General features: G+C 37.8%; 1 protein-coding gene across 1 annotated transcript in view; it reads right to left on the reverse strand.

Moving 5' to 3' along the window:
* Positions 1–20,555, reverse strand: part of Pros1 (protein S) — a 69,203-nt gene that overhangs the window by 10,073 nt on the left and 38,575 nt on the right. Inside the window, exons 7-12 of the mRNA XM_038345363.1 lie at positions 17,834–17,959; positions 13,633–13,754; positions 11,319–11,434; positions 9,112–9,301; positions 5,038–5,205; positions 3,109–3,277 (exon numbers count right to left, since the gene is read on the reverse strand). Coding sequence (XP_038201291.1) covers positions 3,109–3,277; positions 5,038–5,205; positions 9,112–9,301; positions 11,319–11,434; positions 13,633–13,754; positions 17,834–17,959 — 891 coding nt within the window. The remainder of the gene's footprint in view (positions 1–3,108; positions 3,278–5,037; positions 5,206–9,111; positions 9,302–11,318; positions 11,435–13,632; positions 13,755–17,833; positions 17,960–20,555) is intronic.

Below are 20,555 nucleotides of genomic sequence, written 5' to 3' on the forward strand. Positions count from 1 at the left end.
CTATTTCCAACACTCCGTAGACACTGGGAGATAATCACACAACACATGGAGCTAATTGCTCAGCTCTGGAAGGGCGAGCCTCTCAACCAAGGCTGCTTGCTATCACAGCCCTCACTGAACTCTAGATGACCCTACGATGATTTATACTTAGCTCAGAGCAGGGGCACTGACCCTGGTAGCCTAGCAGAGAACCTTAGAAGGCCAATAAAAGGCCAACTAAAGAGACAGTACCGTGATTGGTGGGAATGCTCCTGCGGTGGCTGGAAAAGCAGGCTATTTGGTTCATTGTGCCACCACCACCCCTGGTGTTGAAGCAGCAGGACTAGCAAAAGGCTTCCCTGAAGTGGCCTTTTCTTGCTTACTTTTACCAGTGTGGGCTGTGTTGGTAATATGGATAAAGAAGCAGTACGAACAACATCGAGGAAGTGAGATAGAGGCGGTGGAACTACAGTGGCGAAAGGAACAACAGACGAGTTGCCGGCAGGCTTAGGTGGCGAAGCAGCAAGGCGACCAGCTGCTTGACAGCTGGAGAAGAAGCAGCTGAACAATTCAAGAGTAGCCAGGGCAGGAACAGGCAGTGGCAGGAGCAGAGAGGGTAGAGAACTGAAGAAGAAGGTTAGAGAGCTGTAAAGAGCCAGAGAAGAAGCCCTACAGGCCACAGTTACCACAGGAGGTATAAAAGGTGTCAAGCCTTTCAAGCCAAGGGGTCCCAGATACCCCAGCACTAGGAACTGATGTAGGATTCCCCTCTGTATGCTATGAATGCCATTAGTAAATAAAGAAACTGCCTTGGGCTATTAATAGTGCAGAATTTAGGTAAGCAGGGAAAACTAAACTGAATGCTGGGAGAAAGGAGGCAGAGACAGTGAAAAGCCACGGAGCTGCCGCTGGAGAGAGACGTGCTGAAATTTTTCTGGTAGGCCATGACCTCGTTGTGAAGCCCAGATCAATGGAGATGGGTTAAATTAAGATGTACGAGTTAGCCAATAAGAAGCTAGAGCTAATGGGCCAAACAGTGATTTAAATAAAATAATTTCTGGGTGATTATTTCAGGGCTGAGCAGCCTTATTACTACAAGGAACTATATAACATCAGCTGCTGCTTAGTGCTATAGAATTTCACCTTCCTGGACTGTGATTACAGAACTGCAGGGCTTAGTTCTCAAAGCCTACAGAAGAGTTGTAGCACTAAATGGTTGCTACCTTCTGCCACTCCTGTTGCCCTTCCAGGCCACCATTTACTACTGTCAAACACTAAAGAATATAAAGCCGCCAAGGATCAGGACATGGGGATCTTCTCATTGCCCACCGTTAATTTCTACAGAGGCAGAGCAAAGACCTCAGCTGCTGGGTGGCTGACAGGGTCAGTGTCCTGAGTACCTGCCTTATCCTAAGTTAAAGCTGATCAATGACCTACCACGGAGACTGAACTTTGACTTGTCAGGTCCAGACAGTCTGTATAAGTTTGAATTCCTAATTTGCACAAAAGGACCTGGACAGGTACTATAGACAAGAATCTTTCCTACATCAATACACCTGTTCTTTTGTTCCAAAGGCTGCAACCTGGCTCACTGATGGTCATAACTGCACCTTCCATCCAACTCAAGGAGATAGCCTGACAAAAAAGCAGTGTCTCTCCCCCTCAAGTTCCAGACTCCTGTCTACTGTTGCTGGGCGTGAGAACCTTAGGTCATACAAGTCATCACCACTGATGTTTGAGAAAGTGGTCAACTTAGGTAGAAACTAGGAAAATCATATTTAAAGCTAAAGCATTTCAATATGATCTATCAGATAAGAAAACTATCCTGAGTGTAAACTTTCTGCTTTTAGGAAGAATAGCAATTAATAATCTTCAGAAGAAAATGAAATCAGCCCTATGTGAATTATATATCTGGAGGATGTTTGATGGAGAAAATCTAACTCTAAAATTCTCTAATACACACTTAACCACACAAAGTTCAGGATGGACACTCAGAAATATCTACAGTATGTTATTTGGAAAGGTGTACTCAGGCTTCATTAGGAACCCAATCTGATATGACTTACAGTTCTACTTACAAAAAACAAACACACACACACACACACACACAAAAAAAAAAAAGAAAAAAAAACCCTAACCTCAGGTAACCAGACTCTCATCAAACAGAAACTTGAATTGTATTGGCATATTTTTTTCAAAGGTACTAAAAATTAGTATGTAAAACTAGATAATAAATTTTAATCAGTGATCTATTTGGCTCACAGTTGTAGAAACTAAACATCTAAACAGCACGATGATAACTCTTGTGAGATATAGAGTAGGGAATGATCTCAGGAAAGGAAATGAATGCAGGGACCAAAGTCCTTCACCAAAGGATTCCTCTTTATAAATCTTACCCCTTAAGTACTAATTCAATAAATGTCTCAGATTCCCACTAAATTGACCAATATCCCTCCATATTCATGTCAACAAGGGCTTAGTCAAGGGCAAGTGTGCTCATTTCTAGACACAAATAGTATTCATTTCAGTCTCTGCTATTTCATGTAAAACACCCACCCCTAAACCAAAACATTACAAAACACACAAAAGACACTTAACAAAACAACATACAAGTAAAGAAACAACATGACCGAACTCACATGAACACAGGCAAATGCTACAGTTTAAAATTAGTATTACAACTATGTGGAAGGCTTGGGATGAGCTACACAACATAATACGTAGGTGATACATATTTCATAAATACAAATAAATAGGCAATTTCAACAGAGACAAAAATGTTAACACAGATCAACACAAATGACAGAAATCAAAACCAATGCTTTCTATGCATTGATTAGTGAACCCAAGCGGAATGAAAAAGTAGTGAGCTTTTAAAAAAGGTCAATTGAACCTACCCTTAATGAACCAACCTATATGTCATTAAACCTTAAATAAGCATATTTACCTGTCTGTACATTTTCTCCTAAAATACCTGAACATTTTCTAAGTATTTAACCACACAAAGAAGACAATGCCTGTCATAACAGCTACTCCCTCAGTGATGCTGGCAGAATAAATCATTACAGTTTATCAATGGATGCACTTGATGGTTTGTGAGAAACGAGAAACATAACAGGAATCACTTACTATAATCTATATTGAACTGGGCAATTCCAGAACCAGGGTAGTAGGAGCCCTTCTCCACTGTGAGGAAGCAGTGCTTATTCTGTTTCCCTTGAATAATTTCCTTAGCACCTAAAGCTCCTTGTTTCATCAAATTCCAGCCTCGTATACATCCATCCAGACGAGGATTAATCTAGTAAAATAAGATGTAAATCAAGGAGTACATTTCAAACTTACGTAGGAAATATAAATAGCGTTAATTGATTCTCAATATAGGTTACATTCAGGTGGAAAATCCTTTCTTTGGTAGCTTATTAAAATACTTTTAATTAGATCTGATTGTTTTCTTTTCGATAGATAGTACTTTTCAATCAAATGAGACTATGACATCAAAGGCCTCCAGTTGGCTCCTGGAACACGAATAGTAAAAACCCAGAGACAGATATTGGGGTTCAACCTGAAGATCAGAAATGCAAAGCAGTCAGCCACTGGCTCGTACCTCTACCTCAGACCAAAATGGCAATCCTGCCTTCCTTCATGACTCCTCAGAAGGAAACTGTGTCTGAGAGCTGTCTCATCCTATTTTGTATTTCTCTCTAGAACTAAGATTAAAGGGGTGCACCACTAGCACCCAGTTTCTATGGCAAACTAGTGTGGCTACTGGGATTAAAGGTGTGTGCCACCACTGTTTGGTGGCCTTACAGACCAAACAGTGGGGCTGTTTTACTCTCTGATCTTCAGGCAAGCCTTATCTATTAAAATACAAATGAAATATCACTACAGGCTCCTGATGATATTTCCAACCTGAGGTCCCACCTGTTTCTCCCACATCATCCAGATTCAGCAGTAAATCCTTTCTATGCTTCTTGGATGGCCATAGACTCTGAGCTGCTGTCATTCTTAGTGTGCATTTACAATGTAGGTTTACCTGCCAATTAAGATACTACTCCTCCTCGCTTGCCCTATCTAGGCCTCACCAAAGCATCCAATCCGCTTCAAAGTTCATGGCAGCCATTTTAGAAATGGTTGCTTCTTCTTGAATAATTTACTTTCCCATTTAAGTATGTAATTCATAAATCTCAAAAAATGGGAATATTCATTTTGGCATGCTTTAACTAATACAATAGAAATCTATTAAGGGTTAAAAAAGAACACTTTGAGTGGTGATGAGAGAAAGGTAGACAGATATGAAATACTAATATTTAAGTTAGACCAAACAGGTCATCTGGCAGGGCCATGAATTCTGGTGACTTTTCTTTTCTTTTTTGGTTTTTCAAGACAGGATTTCTCTTTGTAGCCCTGACCATTCTGGAACTTACTCTGTAGACCAGACTGTTCTCAAACTCAAAGAGCCACCTGCTTCTGCTTCCTGAGTGCTGGTGAAGTAACATTTTGTAAATTCTTCAAAGAGTGAGGGATTTCTTCAACTCTACTCAGTGGTTATTTGACAAGCATTGTATTCAGAACACTGTATTCATCTGTTGTCACTAACATTTCTTATAGTATGTTCTATCCTCTCTCTGTGTTACTCTTAACCTCCAAATTTAGGTCTTAAAATAAATCTGAGAAAGATTTTGGCTTCTACAATATATATATATATATATATATATATATATATATGCTTTGAGGGTTAGATGTATGTTTTTGTACACTTAATGGCTGAGTGTAGAATACTACAGTGTAAACATTGATTTGACAACTTGAGAATTTAACAAACCCACTGCCTAATGAGCAATACTGTAATTTAAATAGACACAAAACCACAATGGTCATTTTCTTATTTCCTTGCTATACTTTCAGTGGTCTAAAGTTCTTTTCCCATGTCCAATACAAATTATCACCCTTGCTATATTTAGCACAATGACCTCTATGGAATGTCATGAAAACACATCTTTAATCCTATGGTAGATGAAGGAATTCACCCAAGATGAATGGCATGAGCTGCGTCGTTACCGGTTTAATGAGCGCACTTTCCACTTTCCGAGGTAATCCTGCAAAGTATATTTTGGTGTCCAGAAATCCATCTGTAGGTTTAAAAAGGCTCCCAACTTTATTTATGTTCATCACAGCTTCTTTGGCTATTTTAATGCTAACACTGTCATCTAATTCTTCCACCGACACCTACAATTAAAAACACAAAGCAAGCATCACTGTATGGCTATTTGAGATAGCTGAAAAACCTTATTAATTCCATTAAATTCCTTATTTATTCCATTAAATAATTTCCTATAGCAATCAATTTAGTAAAAAACTTCAATTTGTGATAAAGATTCATTTTAAGGTAATAGAACTTGATTCCAAAAGTAGATCTTATTTTATTGTTTAAAAACACAAATATTTTAACATTCAGTTATAATCTATACCTTTAACCCCTTTACATGTGTTTTAGTTAGAGTTTCTGTTGCTTTGAAGTGACACCATGACCACAGTAAAACTTTCTTTTTCTTTTTATTCATTTTTTAAATTTATTTTACATACCAACCACAGTTTCCCCTCCCTCATTTCCTCTCCCCCACTGCCTCCCTTCAACCTCCTCCCCCATCCTCTCCTGCTCCCTGTCCATACAGATAGGGTAAGCCCCCACCATGGGATCAACAAAGCAAGGCACATCAAGAGGAGGCAGGACCAATCTCCTGCCCCCTGCATCAAGGCTGAACAAGGTATCCCACTGTAGGGAAGAGGTTCCAAAGGGCCAGCTCATGCATCTGGAAAAAGTTCTGGTCCCACCGCTAGAAGCCTCACAAAAGACTAAGCTATAAAACTGTCACCCAAATGCAGAAGGCCTAGGTTGGTACCATGCTGGTTACATAACTGTCCATCCAGAGTCCATGAACTCCCACAAGCTCAGGTCAACCGTCTCTGTGGGTTTCCCCATCATGATCTTGACCCCATCTTTGCTCATAAGTCCCTCCACCCACTCTTCCACTGGACTCCCAAGTCCGGCACAGTGCTTGTCTGGACCACAGTAATTCTTATTAAAAAACATTTAATTGGGGTGGTGGCTTACAATTTCAGAGGTATAGTCCATTATCATCATTGAAGGGAGAATGTTGGCATGCAGGCAGACATGGTGCTGGCTACATCTTGATCAAAAGGCAATAAGAAATGGACTGTCTGTCACACTGAGCAAAATTTGAACAGAAAAGACCTCAAAGCCTATTCCCATGGTGACACACTTCCTCCATAAAGGCCACACCTCCTAATAGCACACCACTTCCTTCTCTGTTCAACACATACAAACTGTATTTTTTCAAAATCTAAAATTAGTTCTCAAAAATCAAATCATTGTAATTATATTTTGAATTTTGAAAGTAATTTCGTTTTTTTAAGAAATGGTTCAAAGTGACAGTAAGCATGAATAAAATGTCATCCTACATAATCGGAAGATGGTTACTGCAATTGCCTCACATAAGATTGCCACACGCATGATGCAAAGGCTTACCAATCAATAACAGAAAGCAAGCAATAGCAATGTAAACATAGTGACATGTACAATTATCCCCTTTCTCTTTGACCAGTATTGATTCCTTGGAAACAAAGTACAAGTCACTTGAATCCTTTAGTTGTCCTTCATCTCTGATACAAGCAACGTATGAATATTGCAGTGTGTAAACCACATCTATATTTTCAAGATTTGATTTAGTATTACTGTGTTTTAAAAACGGTTTGGCCATACTTCAAGACACATGCTTCTAAGTCATGTACCTGTACATGAGACCCCTTTAAGCAAAACCTTACTTGTATAAGCTGGGCTCACTTGTAATTATGGTTATACCCTGCTTATATCTGTGGATTCATGTTACTAAAGTGAATACCAATTAGAAAACACTAACATAAGTTTGAATGAAGGCTTACCATAAAAAAAAAAAAAACTGCGCCAAGACTGCGTCCACTTTTCCACATCCTGCTACGAGAACCCCGAGCAATGCTACAGTCTACCCCACCCCAGTTCACTGCAATGGCCTCACAGCCCCTGCCCTACTCTCTACTGACTGGTTTCCAAAAAGCTGTCATATTATGATCAGAACTATTCTTTAAAATGTAAATTACATCCTGTCACTTCTCAAAACTATCCAAGGACTTCCCATATAGCATAACATCCAAGTCTTCCCTGTGGTCCCCAAAGGCCTTTATCCAGACCTCGGTTCTGACTTCATTTTTAAACTATTCTTCTCTCCCATTCCAATGCATCCACACTCATCGTTGCGCTGTTCATCAAACACACGAAATGTCCTCCCCCATGAGACTTGAAATTTGCTGTTTACTTTGCAAAGATTCACCTGATAATCTCACCCACATTTTTCATGACTTGTTCTCTTAAGCCCCTTCCCAAATGTAACCTTGTCAGAATCACCTCTTCAGTTTGACACATTCACTGACCGTGTGCACACTCAGTGTTACACCTTGCCTTGCTTTCCTTTGTCTTCATAGGATCAATTTGCACCTGACATAATTTATCTGCAGTTTGCCACTCAGTGTTAGAATGTAAGCTTCATGTGACCAATGAGTGCTGCATTCATCATTGTAGATTTACCTGGTAGAATAAGGATCAGCAAATGTAGGACTCAGTAGATATCTGTTAAATGACTTACAGAGCCAGCATTTGGATCATACCTTATAAGTGACACTTATAAGGTAGCATAATTTCCTTGAGTTTTAGCATGGTAACCGTTTAATCACTGCACAGTCTATAGAATTCTTGTGAATTATAAAACAATTCTGAATCATGTGTTTTATATTTAAATTATTATTTTGAAAATATATTTTGAAAATTTAAAATACTTCAAAATTAAGGAAGTCAATGCTATCAAATAAATGTTCAGTTTATAGATTAAGTGAACACTTTTAAGTTAAAGTGACATACGAGTATGAGGACCTGACACACAGCCATTTACTATGCTGTGCATCAATAATCCCAGTGCTGTGGAGAGAGCGACAGACAGATACCCTGAATTCACTGGGCAGTTAGTCTTGCCAAGTCAGTGAGCTCCAGGTGAGAGACCCCATCTCAAAAATTTAAGATGGAAAGCAAGAGGAAGACACCAGACCTCAGACTAAGCATATGCATACAGGTGTGCTTATACCTCCCCCCACACACATGTACCCATGCACACACACATTATATAAATCTTATAAAAAGCAATTTAAATTAAACCATAGACACATCACTAAATACGAGTTTACCAATGATCATAAATACTAAATATAGAAGCTGGCAGTGAAACTTCTTCCTGCCATCTTATACTCTTACCTTGAGAAGCCCCACATTCTAAGGTGGAGACTCTTGAAATAGCTGAGGAATGCTGATCAAACCAATGGTTCTCCCACACTTCTCCCCACTATCAACAAGCTTAATCTTTTCTCCAAGAAAAGTCTCATTTTTGAGTGAACTTATTAAAAAACATGACCTCAATTATTAATAGAAAATAAGCTTACAGGAATTATATGAAAATATTAAAGTACTCTGATTGCTAAATGCCTAAGGGTATGCTCTTTGTTCAGAATTGGCTAGTTATTTAAAATTGGCTACATTTAAAATTGAATTAACCTTTTGGTGTTGTTATGATATACATTTCTATAATTGAAAAACTACTTGCTTGGAGGTAGTGGCGCATCTCCCAAAACTTGGGAGACAAAGGCAGGCAGATCTCTGGCTACATAAAGAATCCCTGTCTCAAAAAAATAAAAAATAAACAACAAAAAGCCTCATAACAACTAAGGGTGATTTCCTTTGACCAGAGATGACTTCATATTAATTTATGCCTGCTAATGATTCCTGACTTAGAGAGGAGATCTAATATTCACCCCCCCCCAAAAAAAAACTGCTACTGAACATGGACACTTGACAACAGAGTGGCTCAAATAAGCAACTTGAACAATCTTTCAAGTTGCTACTGGGACTAACAGTGTGTAGAATGCACTTTATGTAACATTGGGTGATCCAACAGAATTTGGTTTGACAATCAGGTTATAATTTGACAAAAAAAAAAGTGCATCAAAGAGATAACTTTGAAATCCCAAACATACCGCATTCCATAAACCATCATTGATAACAATGCCTCCAGTTGTGATTTGGGTTGAAAACTCATTCTTAAACTGAACTTCAATCTTTCCATCACGAAGTGCGATCAGGAGCCAATTTGAGTGATCGAGAGACTCTGCATACAGTATGATGCCCTCTGAATCATATGTCCGAAAATCAAATTCAGCTGAAAATCTAAACAAAGAGACACTCTTCTTGTGAGGAATTCAGATGTTTCAATGTGTCCACCAATACACACACCATGTACTGTCAAACACTATTACACTGAAAGAGAAAACTCTCCCTGAGATTTAAAAAGAAATCCATCTATCTGTTCCATCTATCTGTGACTGCAAAACAGTCACAAAGGCAGCATTGTAATGGGCATAGACCTTCCCCAAAAGGAACAAAGATAAAGAAGTAGGATAAATACTCCCGTATTTTGACTTTCCAAGTAAGTATTTGAGAGAGATAAAATGTGGAGCGAACTGTGTTGAATGGACAACTCTGTAATTCGAATGCACAGACCTGTTCATATCTTTAAAAAAGAAAAAGAAAGAAAGAAAGAAACAAAGAAAGAAAGAAAGAAAGAAAGAAAGAAAGAAAGAAAGAAAGAAAGAAAGAGAGGGGGGAGGGAATGAGGGAGGGAGGGAGGGAGAAAGGAAGGAAGGAAGGAAGGAAAGAAAGAAAGAAAGAAAGAAAGAAAGAAAGAAAGAAAGAAAGAAAGAAAGAAGGAAAGAAAGAAAGAACCATTTCCCTTGGCACAAAGACTTAAGTCCTTCTTCACAATTGTCTGAGCATTTGGCTGATGTGAAGAATAAACTATCTTGCCAAAAGCTAAATCTGTGTTGGGTCACGATCTTCCAGGAGTTGATGCTATTATGGAGATAATTTCCTTCTCTTTGTAAAATAATACTAAACGTTATTTCAAAGAGTCATGTTCTGCATATGTTCTTTCTGGAATACATCATCACATCCTGACTCATTACATTGGGGACCAATTAATTATGTTTCAAAAGTACCATAGAGTTGAAAAGAAACAGAATTTGTCAACATTTGGTGGGGCAAGGGAAGCAGGTGGTTATGGGAAACAGAGGTGAAAAGGTTTGCTTTAAGGAAATTACTTTATAAATATTCATCAAGCTGTGCATTTAATATGGAATGTTTAAAAGATACTACACTTCTGCAAGTATAAAGTAAATAAATCAATGAGGAACCTAAGGAATACTGGGGAAATTAGTTTGCTAAATCTGATCCAGCGTTAGGTACCAAGTTAGAATGAGTTGACATAAAGAAATAAATAATGTGAAAGTAAATAAAGATATATGGCAACACTTTTCTCCCTCGTCCTCACTGTTGTTATAGCAAAGAACGGATTAAGTCTCATCAGATGGAAATAGTCTTTGTTCAGAGATTTTTATGGCGAAACAAGATATTGAAAGAAATGGGATGTCCATGAAACATACTCACTTTAGTGAATCTTAGAATAACTTTCTGGGCGCTTTCATCATAAGACTTCTACACATTCAGTTGAAATGACTAGTGAATGATCTATATTTAATTAAATTCTAAACATGCATGCTTATTAATTAATCGATTTTAAAAGTTAGCCTCTAAACTTAATTTCAAATAATTTTCCCTTCTCTTTATTACATCAAAATTATTATTTACTGCTTCTAGTTGCAGCACATTTTCTTATTAGAAAATTGAACAAGTGAGAATCGTGAATGAGAAGCACAAACAGAAACATTTTTTCCTAAAGTCAGTCTAACTACAGGGGCAAAAGCTGAGGTATTCAAATTGCCAAACTAAGTAACCATTTCTTTAGAATACGACTTGCACCATCTTGCTAATTTTCCTTATTAGTTTTCAATGTAATGACATTCTTAGATACACTGACAATTTCACTTATATTTTAGAGTGTGTAAAAAAAAAGGGTTAAATTTTTGTGAGTAGGTTAAATCTACTTTGCCAGCTTCTTGGTAAATATGTAACCACTGGGAAATGGAAAATGATAGGGAAAAGAAATCTTGCATTGGGAAAGTCAGCCTTGGTGACTTTGAAAAGGCTCTAGCATAAAAATTACATGTGTGAACTTCACAAAAATGGTAATATACATAAGTTATCAGATTGATAACAAACCTACAGCTGTCTTCTCTTTTCTCCTTATCTGTTTAATCTGCAGGAATTCCCACTTACATTGATTCCTCACCTGGTGATTTCGGGCAAACGAAATTTCAGATATAAGACAACTCCTGCAAACTGCTCAGCCAAGTATAATAATTCATAATTTTTATCAAGGTTTAAGGGAAGGCACACTGGAATGCCCTGGAGGAAAACAAAATGCATGGATTATTGTCTGAAGTTTCTCTTCTCTCTTTAGTTCCCAAAATACCCTCTGAAACAACCTCGCATCATAATGTCTTTGCAAACAATAATGTATATCTTCCATTTCCTTGCAAAACCCATTCATAAAGCCTCCAAAAGTTTCACATACCTCAGTGTTAAGTACAAACTTTTACTTCAAGTTCCAAATAATATGTTGTCAATAAACTACAATGTCTTGCATTAATTATATGTGAAATTATTCATTTAGTTATTAAGAAAAAATATTGTAAGCAAAATCTATCTAGATACTCAAGAGAACACTGACATCTCAGCAGGGAATAAACCTAAATTAGCATCTCATTCTCTAAGAAATTTATATAAAAATGATTCAAAGTCACGTGATCTTTTATCGAGTATTTGTTCCTTAAAGCTGAACAGCAACATTAAAATACAAAGTTATCTGGAGATGAGATTTTTGGGTACAGTGAAGGTCATTTTGATATGGATTCTGAAGTTATTAAATAGAGCTGCAAAAAATTTCATAAACAATACAAGGTGAATAGTAGTATTACTATAGTAGAATTACTACTGAAATAACAAGGGATTAAACTATAAAATAAGAAATTCTACTACATGGTCTTTCAATTGAGGAGCCCCAGAATTATTATGTATACCCACTAACCTCCTGATCTTTCTTCATGTGGTTAAGGTGACTTTTATTGTTTTATTTAAACATATACGGATCCATCTTGGTTGTGCACATGTGCGTGCGCATGCGTGTGTTTGTGTGTGTGTGTGTGTGTGTGTGTCTGTGCGCACGCGTGCGCATGTAGTTTATACGTATACATATAGTTTTACACAGTGAAATCATTATTTGGGAACTGTAAAACGTCTGTCGCATAATCATATATAATTTCACCTTTACATGTTTTAAAATGCAAGAACAGAAAGAATCACTAGGATGTACGCCTTAAGGGGAGAAAAAAAGGATGGAGGTGGGAGGGACAAATGTTGACTTATTTATTCAATAAAGGAAAAAATAAAACCATCCTACAGATTGATTTCTTGGGTCAACTATGCATTAAGTTTGAGTGTTGACAAGCATGTTTGAGACAAACTGATGAACATAATTGGTCTCTGAATTATGATACATTTAAAGTTACTAAGTCTTGTGACAAATTTGTTTTCACTGGGAAGTTTATGAACACTTATAAACACAAACAGGAAGTGGGCAATCTTGTCAGAATGTAATACAGGACTTCAGAAAACATTGTCACTAAAATTCCTATGTAATATTCTTTTAGTCGTATTAGAGGACATTGGAGATGGATGCCTTCTTCATAATCAAACAACCCCTTGTAAAACCAGAGACTAGAACTGCCAGGCTTTAATTACTGGTCAGAGAAATGAGATCTGAATTCTCTGAGACTGGGAGGAGACAGGCCACAGGGAATTGCAGAGGGGTCATTACTTGATAGCTATCTAAACCTGGTTCCAGGATCCCAACACTTCTTAATGGATAACACCCTTGTTGGAGGCTTTCTGATAAAGAGCAAAGGCATAACCATTGCCCTGTCAAGTGAGAATTACCTGGAAATATAATGGCACTCATGAAAGCTGTCTGTTCTGGAGATGTTAGAAGAAGAAAAAGAAGAAAGAGGAGGAAGAGGAGGAGGAGGAGGAGGAGAAAGAGGAAGAAGAAGAAGAGGAAGAAGAGGAAGAAGGAGGAGGAGGAGAAGGAGGAGGAGGAGAGGGAGAAGAAGAAGACGATGATGGCGACAATGACGACGACTAAATGCATATCTTCACTTTCATTCCTTGAGAGCCACTTGCAGAATTTTCTCTGGCCACTGACAACTATCAACCTTTAAGAGTATGCTTTCCTATTCTACAGTAAACTCACCTATTTCCACATTGTGTTCTGTTTCAACTTAATTTTTTCAGTGACTATTAACACTTTTCATTGAAGCACCAGGGGATGCATGGATATCTCATTTAAGAAAACAGGTAAGTTTTTTGTTTGTTCATTTAGTTTTCGCTTTCTTTTCATTTCTCTGTGTAGCTCTGGCTGTTCTGGAACTCACTCTGTAGACCAGGCTAGCCTCAGAGATCCTCCTGCCTCTGCTTCCCAGGTGCCGGGATTAAAGGCGTGTTACACCAGTCCAGCTTGGTAAGGAGTTTGAATTTAACAGGTTTACCTCACAGCTCTTCTGATCTTGGGCAAGTCTGAATCCTTTCTTCCCATCACAGTAACAAGAGTAGCCGCCAGGGTAGTTGACACACAGTTGAGCACACATGTTCTCAGAGCATTCGTCCACATCTGAGGTAAAAACAGAAGAACCCTTCATAGCTTCTCAGTGTCCAATCCAATAGGCACAGGAGTCAGGAAATGCTACGACAACAGCTAAGCACTTGACCGAGAAATTTAGGAGTTCTAATGGCAATTTTTATGTACATGTTCCAACCAATTTTTATACATTTCAATAATTAATAATAGCATAGTAATTATGCTAATTTCATGATTTCCAACAAAGAAGAAAAATATTTAGGGTCCCCACTGTTATTTCTGATTATAAAAATTCCATTCAGATCGCCTTCCAATTCTTTGATTTGAAAATAAGGGGAAAGGGGAGAAAGGAAGAAATTAGAGGAGAAGGAGAACAAAGATGAAGACAAGGAGGAAGAGAGACTGAAAGGGAGGGGGCAACTGACTTTGACTGACTGACAGTTCACGCAGTGGATAATGACAACACCAAAAGTTGACTTTTTATAATAGTGCAATAGTTAATACTGGCCATATTCTCTTTTTTGTATTCAAGATGGTTTATTCTGAAACTGAATGGGAGTAATACTGTCTCAGGAGCACAGATTTATGTTACCATGAATTCCAGTTTCCAACATGGAAGCAGTTCTATAAAATTTTTATATGACAAAGAAATTCATGAAACAAGATGCTTGTTAAATACACTGGTGGAAGCATTAAGTAGATAATGCAAAGTAGAGAAATCTCAGTTACAGCCATCAAATGGCACCTGATAACTCAGCCTTTTATAAGTATTTATTTATTTATGTATATGAGTGTTCTAACTGTATGTATGCCTGTGTGGTAGAAGAGCACAACAGACCCCATGGTAGATGGTTGTGAGCCACTGTGTGGTTGCTGGGAATTGAACTTAGGACCTCTGGAAGAGCAGCCAGCGCTCTTAATCACTAAGCCATCTCTCCAGCACAAACCTTTTATTGTTTTGTTTTGTTTTGTTTTGTTTTGAAGACAGTCAATGTTTCTCTGTTCAGCTCTGGCTGTCCTGGAACTCACTCTGTAGACCAGGCTAACCTCAATGTCAGAGATTTACCTGCCTCTCCCTCCCTAGTGCTGATTTTAAAGGTGTCCTCCACAACCTGCCTTTTGTTTGTTGAAAACTAGGGCTTTGTTAAATTCTTAAATTCCAAAGTCTTTGTTTGTTAATGACAGGATGTTTCATCTAACAGTTTGCTGCGGAGGACTAAGATAGCCCAAGATAAACCGTCATTAGGCTCTGGGCCTGCAACAATGAGAACCCTTCATAGTCTGCAGTTTTAACCAATCGATCAGCCTTTGGGGCCTCAGCTTCTTTGTAGTAATTCAGGTACACACAAGCATCGACCACACCTATCTAGGCAGCATTGTCTACCCAGGCATTTGCTCTCTGCTCCTGCTCGTGACCTCCGCTATTGTCCTCCACTTTCAGAGTCAGTGTCCTTCCATCAGATCAATGCGTGACCTCACATGCTTAGTTCCTCCTCCCTGGCGATTGTGCTTCCTTAGTCAACCTTTCCCATGCTCCTGTCTCTTCAGCACTGAGATGTTTTCAACAAGATAGCTACCTCTACTTCTGTCAAAGAAGTCCTTCATCTCCCAACACACTAAAGTCTTTTGGTTGACATTTTAGAGTTCCTGTATTTTACTCTCTCACCAATTCATAATGAAAATCATAACATATGTTAATAACTGTGTTGATTTTATCATGTGTCCCCAGTTGAAATTTCTGAGTAAACAGAGTGCCCACTTGACTCATTATTTTTCCCCACTATAGAGTATGTCCATAATTAATACTGAATAGTGAATATCTGTCCTGATCATGATGGGTGATATTAAGAATTTATAGGTTATAAGTTTAATGACATATATTAATGTTCTTTTTTGCAAAGCCTATTGTGCCATTCCATAAGTTGAAGTCTTTTAACTGATCTGCACCCAACTCTCCACATTGTATGAGCATGCCTAAGCTAAAGATTGTTTCAGGGCTACAGAAAGTCCTTGACATCTCATTGAATACACCCTATTATAAATTCATGAAGTTCTTATTAATACAACCATGTAATATATGCTCTTTTAAATACTTTAGAATACATTTCCAGAGTGAGCGATACTTCAAACGTATTAAAATTGTATGATATAGGATTAAAATAAGATATATATGGACTCATATATAAAACACTTCAAAATCTGTTCTTTAGCAGATGGAACTGCAATCGAGATGAAGAAAGTGGCTAACAATGATGAGAGAAGATAACGGTAGCACAGCTGGTCACGTAGTGTTAGAACAAGGACTTTCAGTCTTATCATTGGCCAGAGGTTGGAAGGTTTTGTCATTGCTGGGGGCCACCAATGCCGGTGTGTTTGGGAGCTTTAGTTTCCATCTGTTTTGTTGTTGTTGTTGTTATCTTGCCTCTTCTTTTACACAGCTACCTAGAAGCTACCTCTGAGGATGTGAGCAAAACACTATTCCAGACACCTGGACTAGAGAGATACCTAGACAGACACTGGAGGCAGGGGGCTGGATAGACAGCTTACCTTCCATTTCTCAACAGTTTCTGCCATGAGTGGTACACTAAGCCCCCCAATGAGCAGCTCAATGGTACCCCATTTCTGAAGCAGCTGCTGCCCCACAGACGCTCTGCTAGTTTGCATTCCCTTAGAAACCTAGCTGTGAATCTTTCTAAAACGTAACTTCCCTGTGGTCCATGAGATTCAGCCTTGGAGAATAAGACAAGGGCCTAACCAATGGAAGTTCTGTGACTACAGTAAGGCCCCGACTCCTTTGTTCCTTGAGCTTAGGAAGCCTCTGTTTTAATCAAGGACTCTGTTTGTCTATGCTTCAGTGAAACTGAGAATTCATAAGTTTCCTAATAATAGCAATGGGGATAATGGAAAGTAGAAATAGGTGGTGGTGGGATAGGGTGACGTCAAACATTTCAACAGCATACTATAAATAATTAGAAAAAACGTCTATTAGAAAATGACCATCCACTTACATAAATTCAAAGACAGAATGGTTTATTATAATAGCAAAGATTATCTGTACTAAGGAAACCATTAAGAGAGAGCTGCTGTTATCTGCTTAGCAGTTTTTCTTTGGGGTCATGAGAAAGCTTTGAAAACAGACAACTGGGATGTGAAGGCTGCAGAGCTGTGTCTTTGAGCTTTTGCTTAAAAATGGTTACAAGTACACAGCATGCTCCATTGTTGATGTTATTAGTTTTTGGCATGATGCTAATTCAGTTGGAAATTTTGAAATATTTAAAGGAATATATGAGATAATTCATATATGATAATCTGAAATCTAAGACAAAGCAGACATATTGCATTTAAGCTAGCCAAGGCATCCAAGCTGACACCATGCATCCTTAAGGGATCTTGACACCATAAATTAGTAACCCTCAGTTTTCTAGAGCTCCAGAGACCTTGTTTTCATTTTATTCTTGAATTTATTTTGTATGCATGTATGCCTGCATGCATATATGTGCACCATGTATGTGCAGGTGTCAGAGGAGGCCAGAAGAGGGTGTCAGATCCCCTAGAACTGGAGTGACAGGTGGTTCTGAGCCAAATGAGATGGTCTCTGGGAACTGAATCCAGATCCTCTGCAAGAGCTGCAAAGTGCTCCTAACTGCAGATCCATCTCTCCAATACCAAATTCCTATTTTAAAGTCACCTATACATGCACAGAAAGTTACTGAAACAAATATTTGGAATGAAACCTAAGGTTTATAGGCAGGTTCATGATTTCAGTCCCACAATTAAAGCATGTGTCATTTTTCTTTGTCTCTATAAATTTTTCCTTTCAAATTAAAAAGCTTCAGTGTTACCTACAGGCTATTAAAATGTGTTAATTTTGCCATAATAGCAAAGGGAGTCTCTAGTTTTTATGAAATTTAATGGGTTAAATGGGATGACTAATCAATAAACCCAAAGATCATGGGTCTTACTTGATACTTCTACTCCATAAGGAAGCCAACAATCACCAAATCAACTAAGCTACATTAGAGATTAGCAAAAGAGATTAGCTTTTTCTAATATTAAGCCAGGGTTCCCACCCAGCATCCCTATCACAAGCAGGGATGCCATCATCACTCTACCTTTACAAGACTTTGATGAGGAATCATATCTGTAGCCCTCAGGACATTCACATTCAAAATCTCCTGGGAGGTTCCTGCACACAGCTGTGCCACAAACACTCGGCTTCAGAGAGCACTCATCCAAATCTACAAATAAAATCAATACGGTAAAATTTTCCCAACAGTAAAGGAACACCTGGAACAGCAAAGTAGTAAATCTATCACCGTGCTTTAGTTCCCTAGAAATGATTTTTATAGGAATTCATGGGAAATTGCACTAACGTGCCTTTTCAAGTATGTAAGAAAAAGAAAAGATTTAGTCATTTTCTTATCTACCGGGGGAGAAGTCTAAAAACACATGAAAGAAGAGGCCAACTATGTTCTTAACATTCTTTAAATGCTTTAAATGTATTTCTAAATTAATATTTCTTAAATTGGTTATAAATGGAGATTCACTTAACTCCTCATTACAATTATTCAACAAGTGCAAACTCATTTGCTTTATATCTTTATTTGGAAGTAGACAAATATCTAGTATTTTTACCCATCTTGCCCACAGTAATCAAGAGTGATTCACTTTTAAGGTGGGACTGATTAAAGTCTAAAAGTTTTTCAAAAACTGCAATTATTCTAGTATCTTTTAGTATTAGGTTAATACTGTAGAAATTTCAGATGAATTTGTTGCACTATGTAGTGTAGAGGGAAGCAAAAGATGGGTGGCAAGGAGGTGGTGGGTGGCACTTTCAGGCAAACAGAAACAGTGAGATACAGTTCTGCACGGATGCAATTATTGCCCAGCTTTCTTCATGTAGGACAAGGAGAAAGACAAACGATTTCCAACTTTGAAAAATGGCATTTTATCTGGGGAGATGAATAGATGAAGACATTGCTCTGTTTCAAATAACTTGTTCCCAAATAATGGAATTAATCCCTATGGTAAGGAAATGTTTCTTCTTCCTAAGTGAGTCAATGCCAGTGTTTGAAGGGTGAAATTATACAAGCATTATGCAAATATTACTAATGAGGAAAAACACAAATACTTGAAATCTATATTCCTTACAACTTAATACGAATCCTCAGTTGATTGAAAAAAGTGTTAAAAAGATTTTTAAAAGTCCACACTTTTAGAAGAAAATAAAAACACATTTCTTAAAATTACTTGGCTTTAGGCATATTTGTAGGGAAATACATAGATAATTTGAATTTACATACAGCACATTGGCATGGTGATCTGTCTCCACTCTAATGCCTGGAGAGGCTTTAGACTTTCATATCTAGTCAGTAACTGCTAACCTGAGTCTGTGTATATCCACACTAGGCCAAGATCCTACTGTAATAGCTTTCTACGTATTTTTCTGTACGTTCTGCTGTATATCACAGACAAATTTCTATGCAAAGAAAGAATGGAAGACACACATTCTGGTCTTCAGAAACATTCTGTTGGTTGTTGGGGGCACTGAGAAATGCAACCAGAGCTTCCACATGCTAAGCAAGCATTTTAACAGTGAACTATATTTTCTTGTATTAATGTGGATATGAAAAAATTCACAAAATCGGAAAAAGAATAGATTATTCAAGTATTTAATTGCTAAAGTAGGAATGGGTACTACCTATTTATATATGCTGAATTATAACATCCTATAACTGCTCTTCTAATGATGTGCCTACTCTAATAGCCAAACTCAAATATTAGAATAGACAGATAAAGAAGATGTACAGTCACAAATTGGATAATAGCTTGGAAGAGGCTGTTACTAAGTGCATTTCATTTCTGCTTCATTCCACGGGATTTAAATTACACTGTATTGAACTACACAATGCTGACTACTACCAAGCAGACAGAAAATTCCTTAAATATGAATTCAGACTAGTGATTTTCTAAGATAGAAGCAAAGGCTTACACAAGGAAACTTCATACTTAACCTACTGAATTTTTAACCTCTTAGGAAGAGGCGCAAAATCCTTTTTAAAGGGTTTCTGATTTGTGGAAAGAATTTGCCACAGGCTCAGAAGTCTGGCTTTAACCATCCATTCACCTAGCAGGGATACTTATAGGTATCTTACAGCAATTCGCGCGGTCTGATGAGGCAGTGTGTGCAAGGAGAATAAGGGAAAACATTGAAAGACAAAGATTCATGGAAAAAATCAAAGGGAATACAGCAACAAATATATAAAAGGCTAACCTGACAGATTATTTAAATCCTAAGTAAAATAAAAAAAAAACTTAAGATCAGGGTGCAATAGTCAGTGTGCAAAGAGAATGAAAAGCGGAGATTCTTCACCTTTCTCAAAACCAGCATTGGAAATGGGGTGCAAAATGAAGGATTTATTTTGGAAACCAGAAAGATATTTTTGAAGAACAAAGATCAATATAAGAGTGGTGTTATTAAGATTTGCAGATTTCCCTGTGTAGCTGCTGTTCATCTTGTGGAACAATAGGATAGTAGATGATTCTGAAAACAGGACACACAACATTTTTGTAACATGTGTAGCACTGAAGCCTGTCTTTCCAATGAAGTGCTTTAATCACCCTATTTATCACGAAACAAATTCTTAAAGTATGCAATTGTACACTTTCACACACAAGAAGAAAATAAAATACTCTTCATATTGGTAATTTAAACTAAAATGGAGTCTAACAACATCACTTGGCTCCAAGACATAGTGGCACATTTACAACAAGTACTTTCTGACCAGTTTTCCAGAAGTTTCTCAAGAAAATTCTTCTACCTGAGCTATGACG

The sequence above is a fragment of the Arvicola amphibius genome, chromosome 10 (genome assembly GCF_903992535.2).
Source record: "Arvicola amphibius chromosome 10, mArvAmp1.2, whole genome shotgun sequence".
Taxonomy (NCBI): Eukaryota; Metazoa; Chordata; class Mammalia; order Rodentia; family Cricetidae; genus Arvicola; species Arvicola amphibius.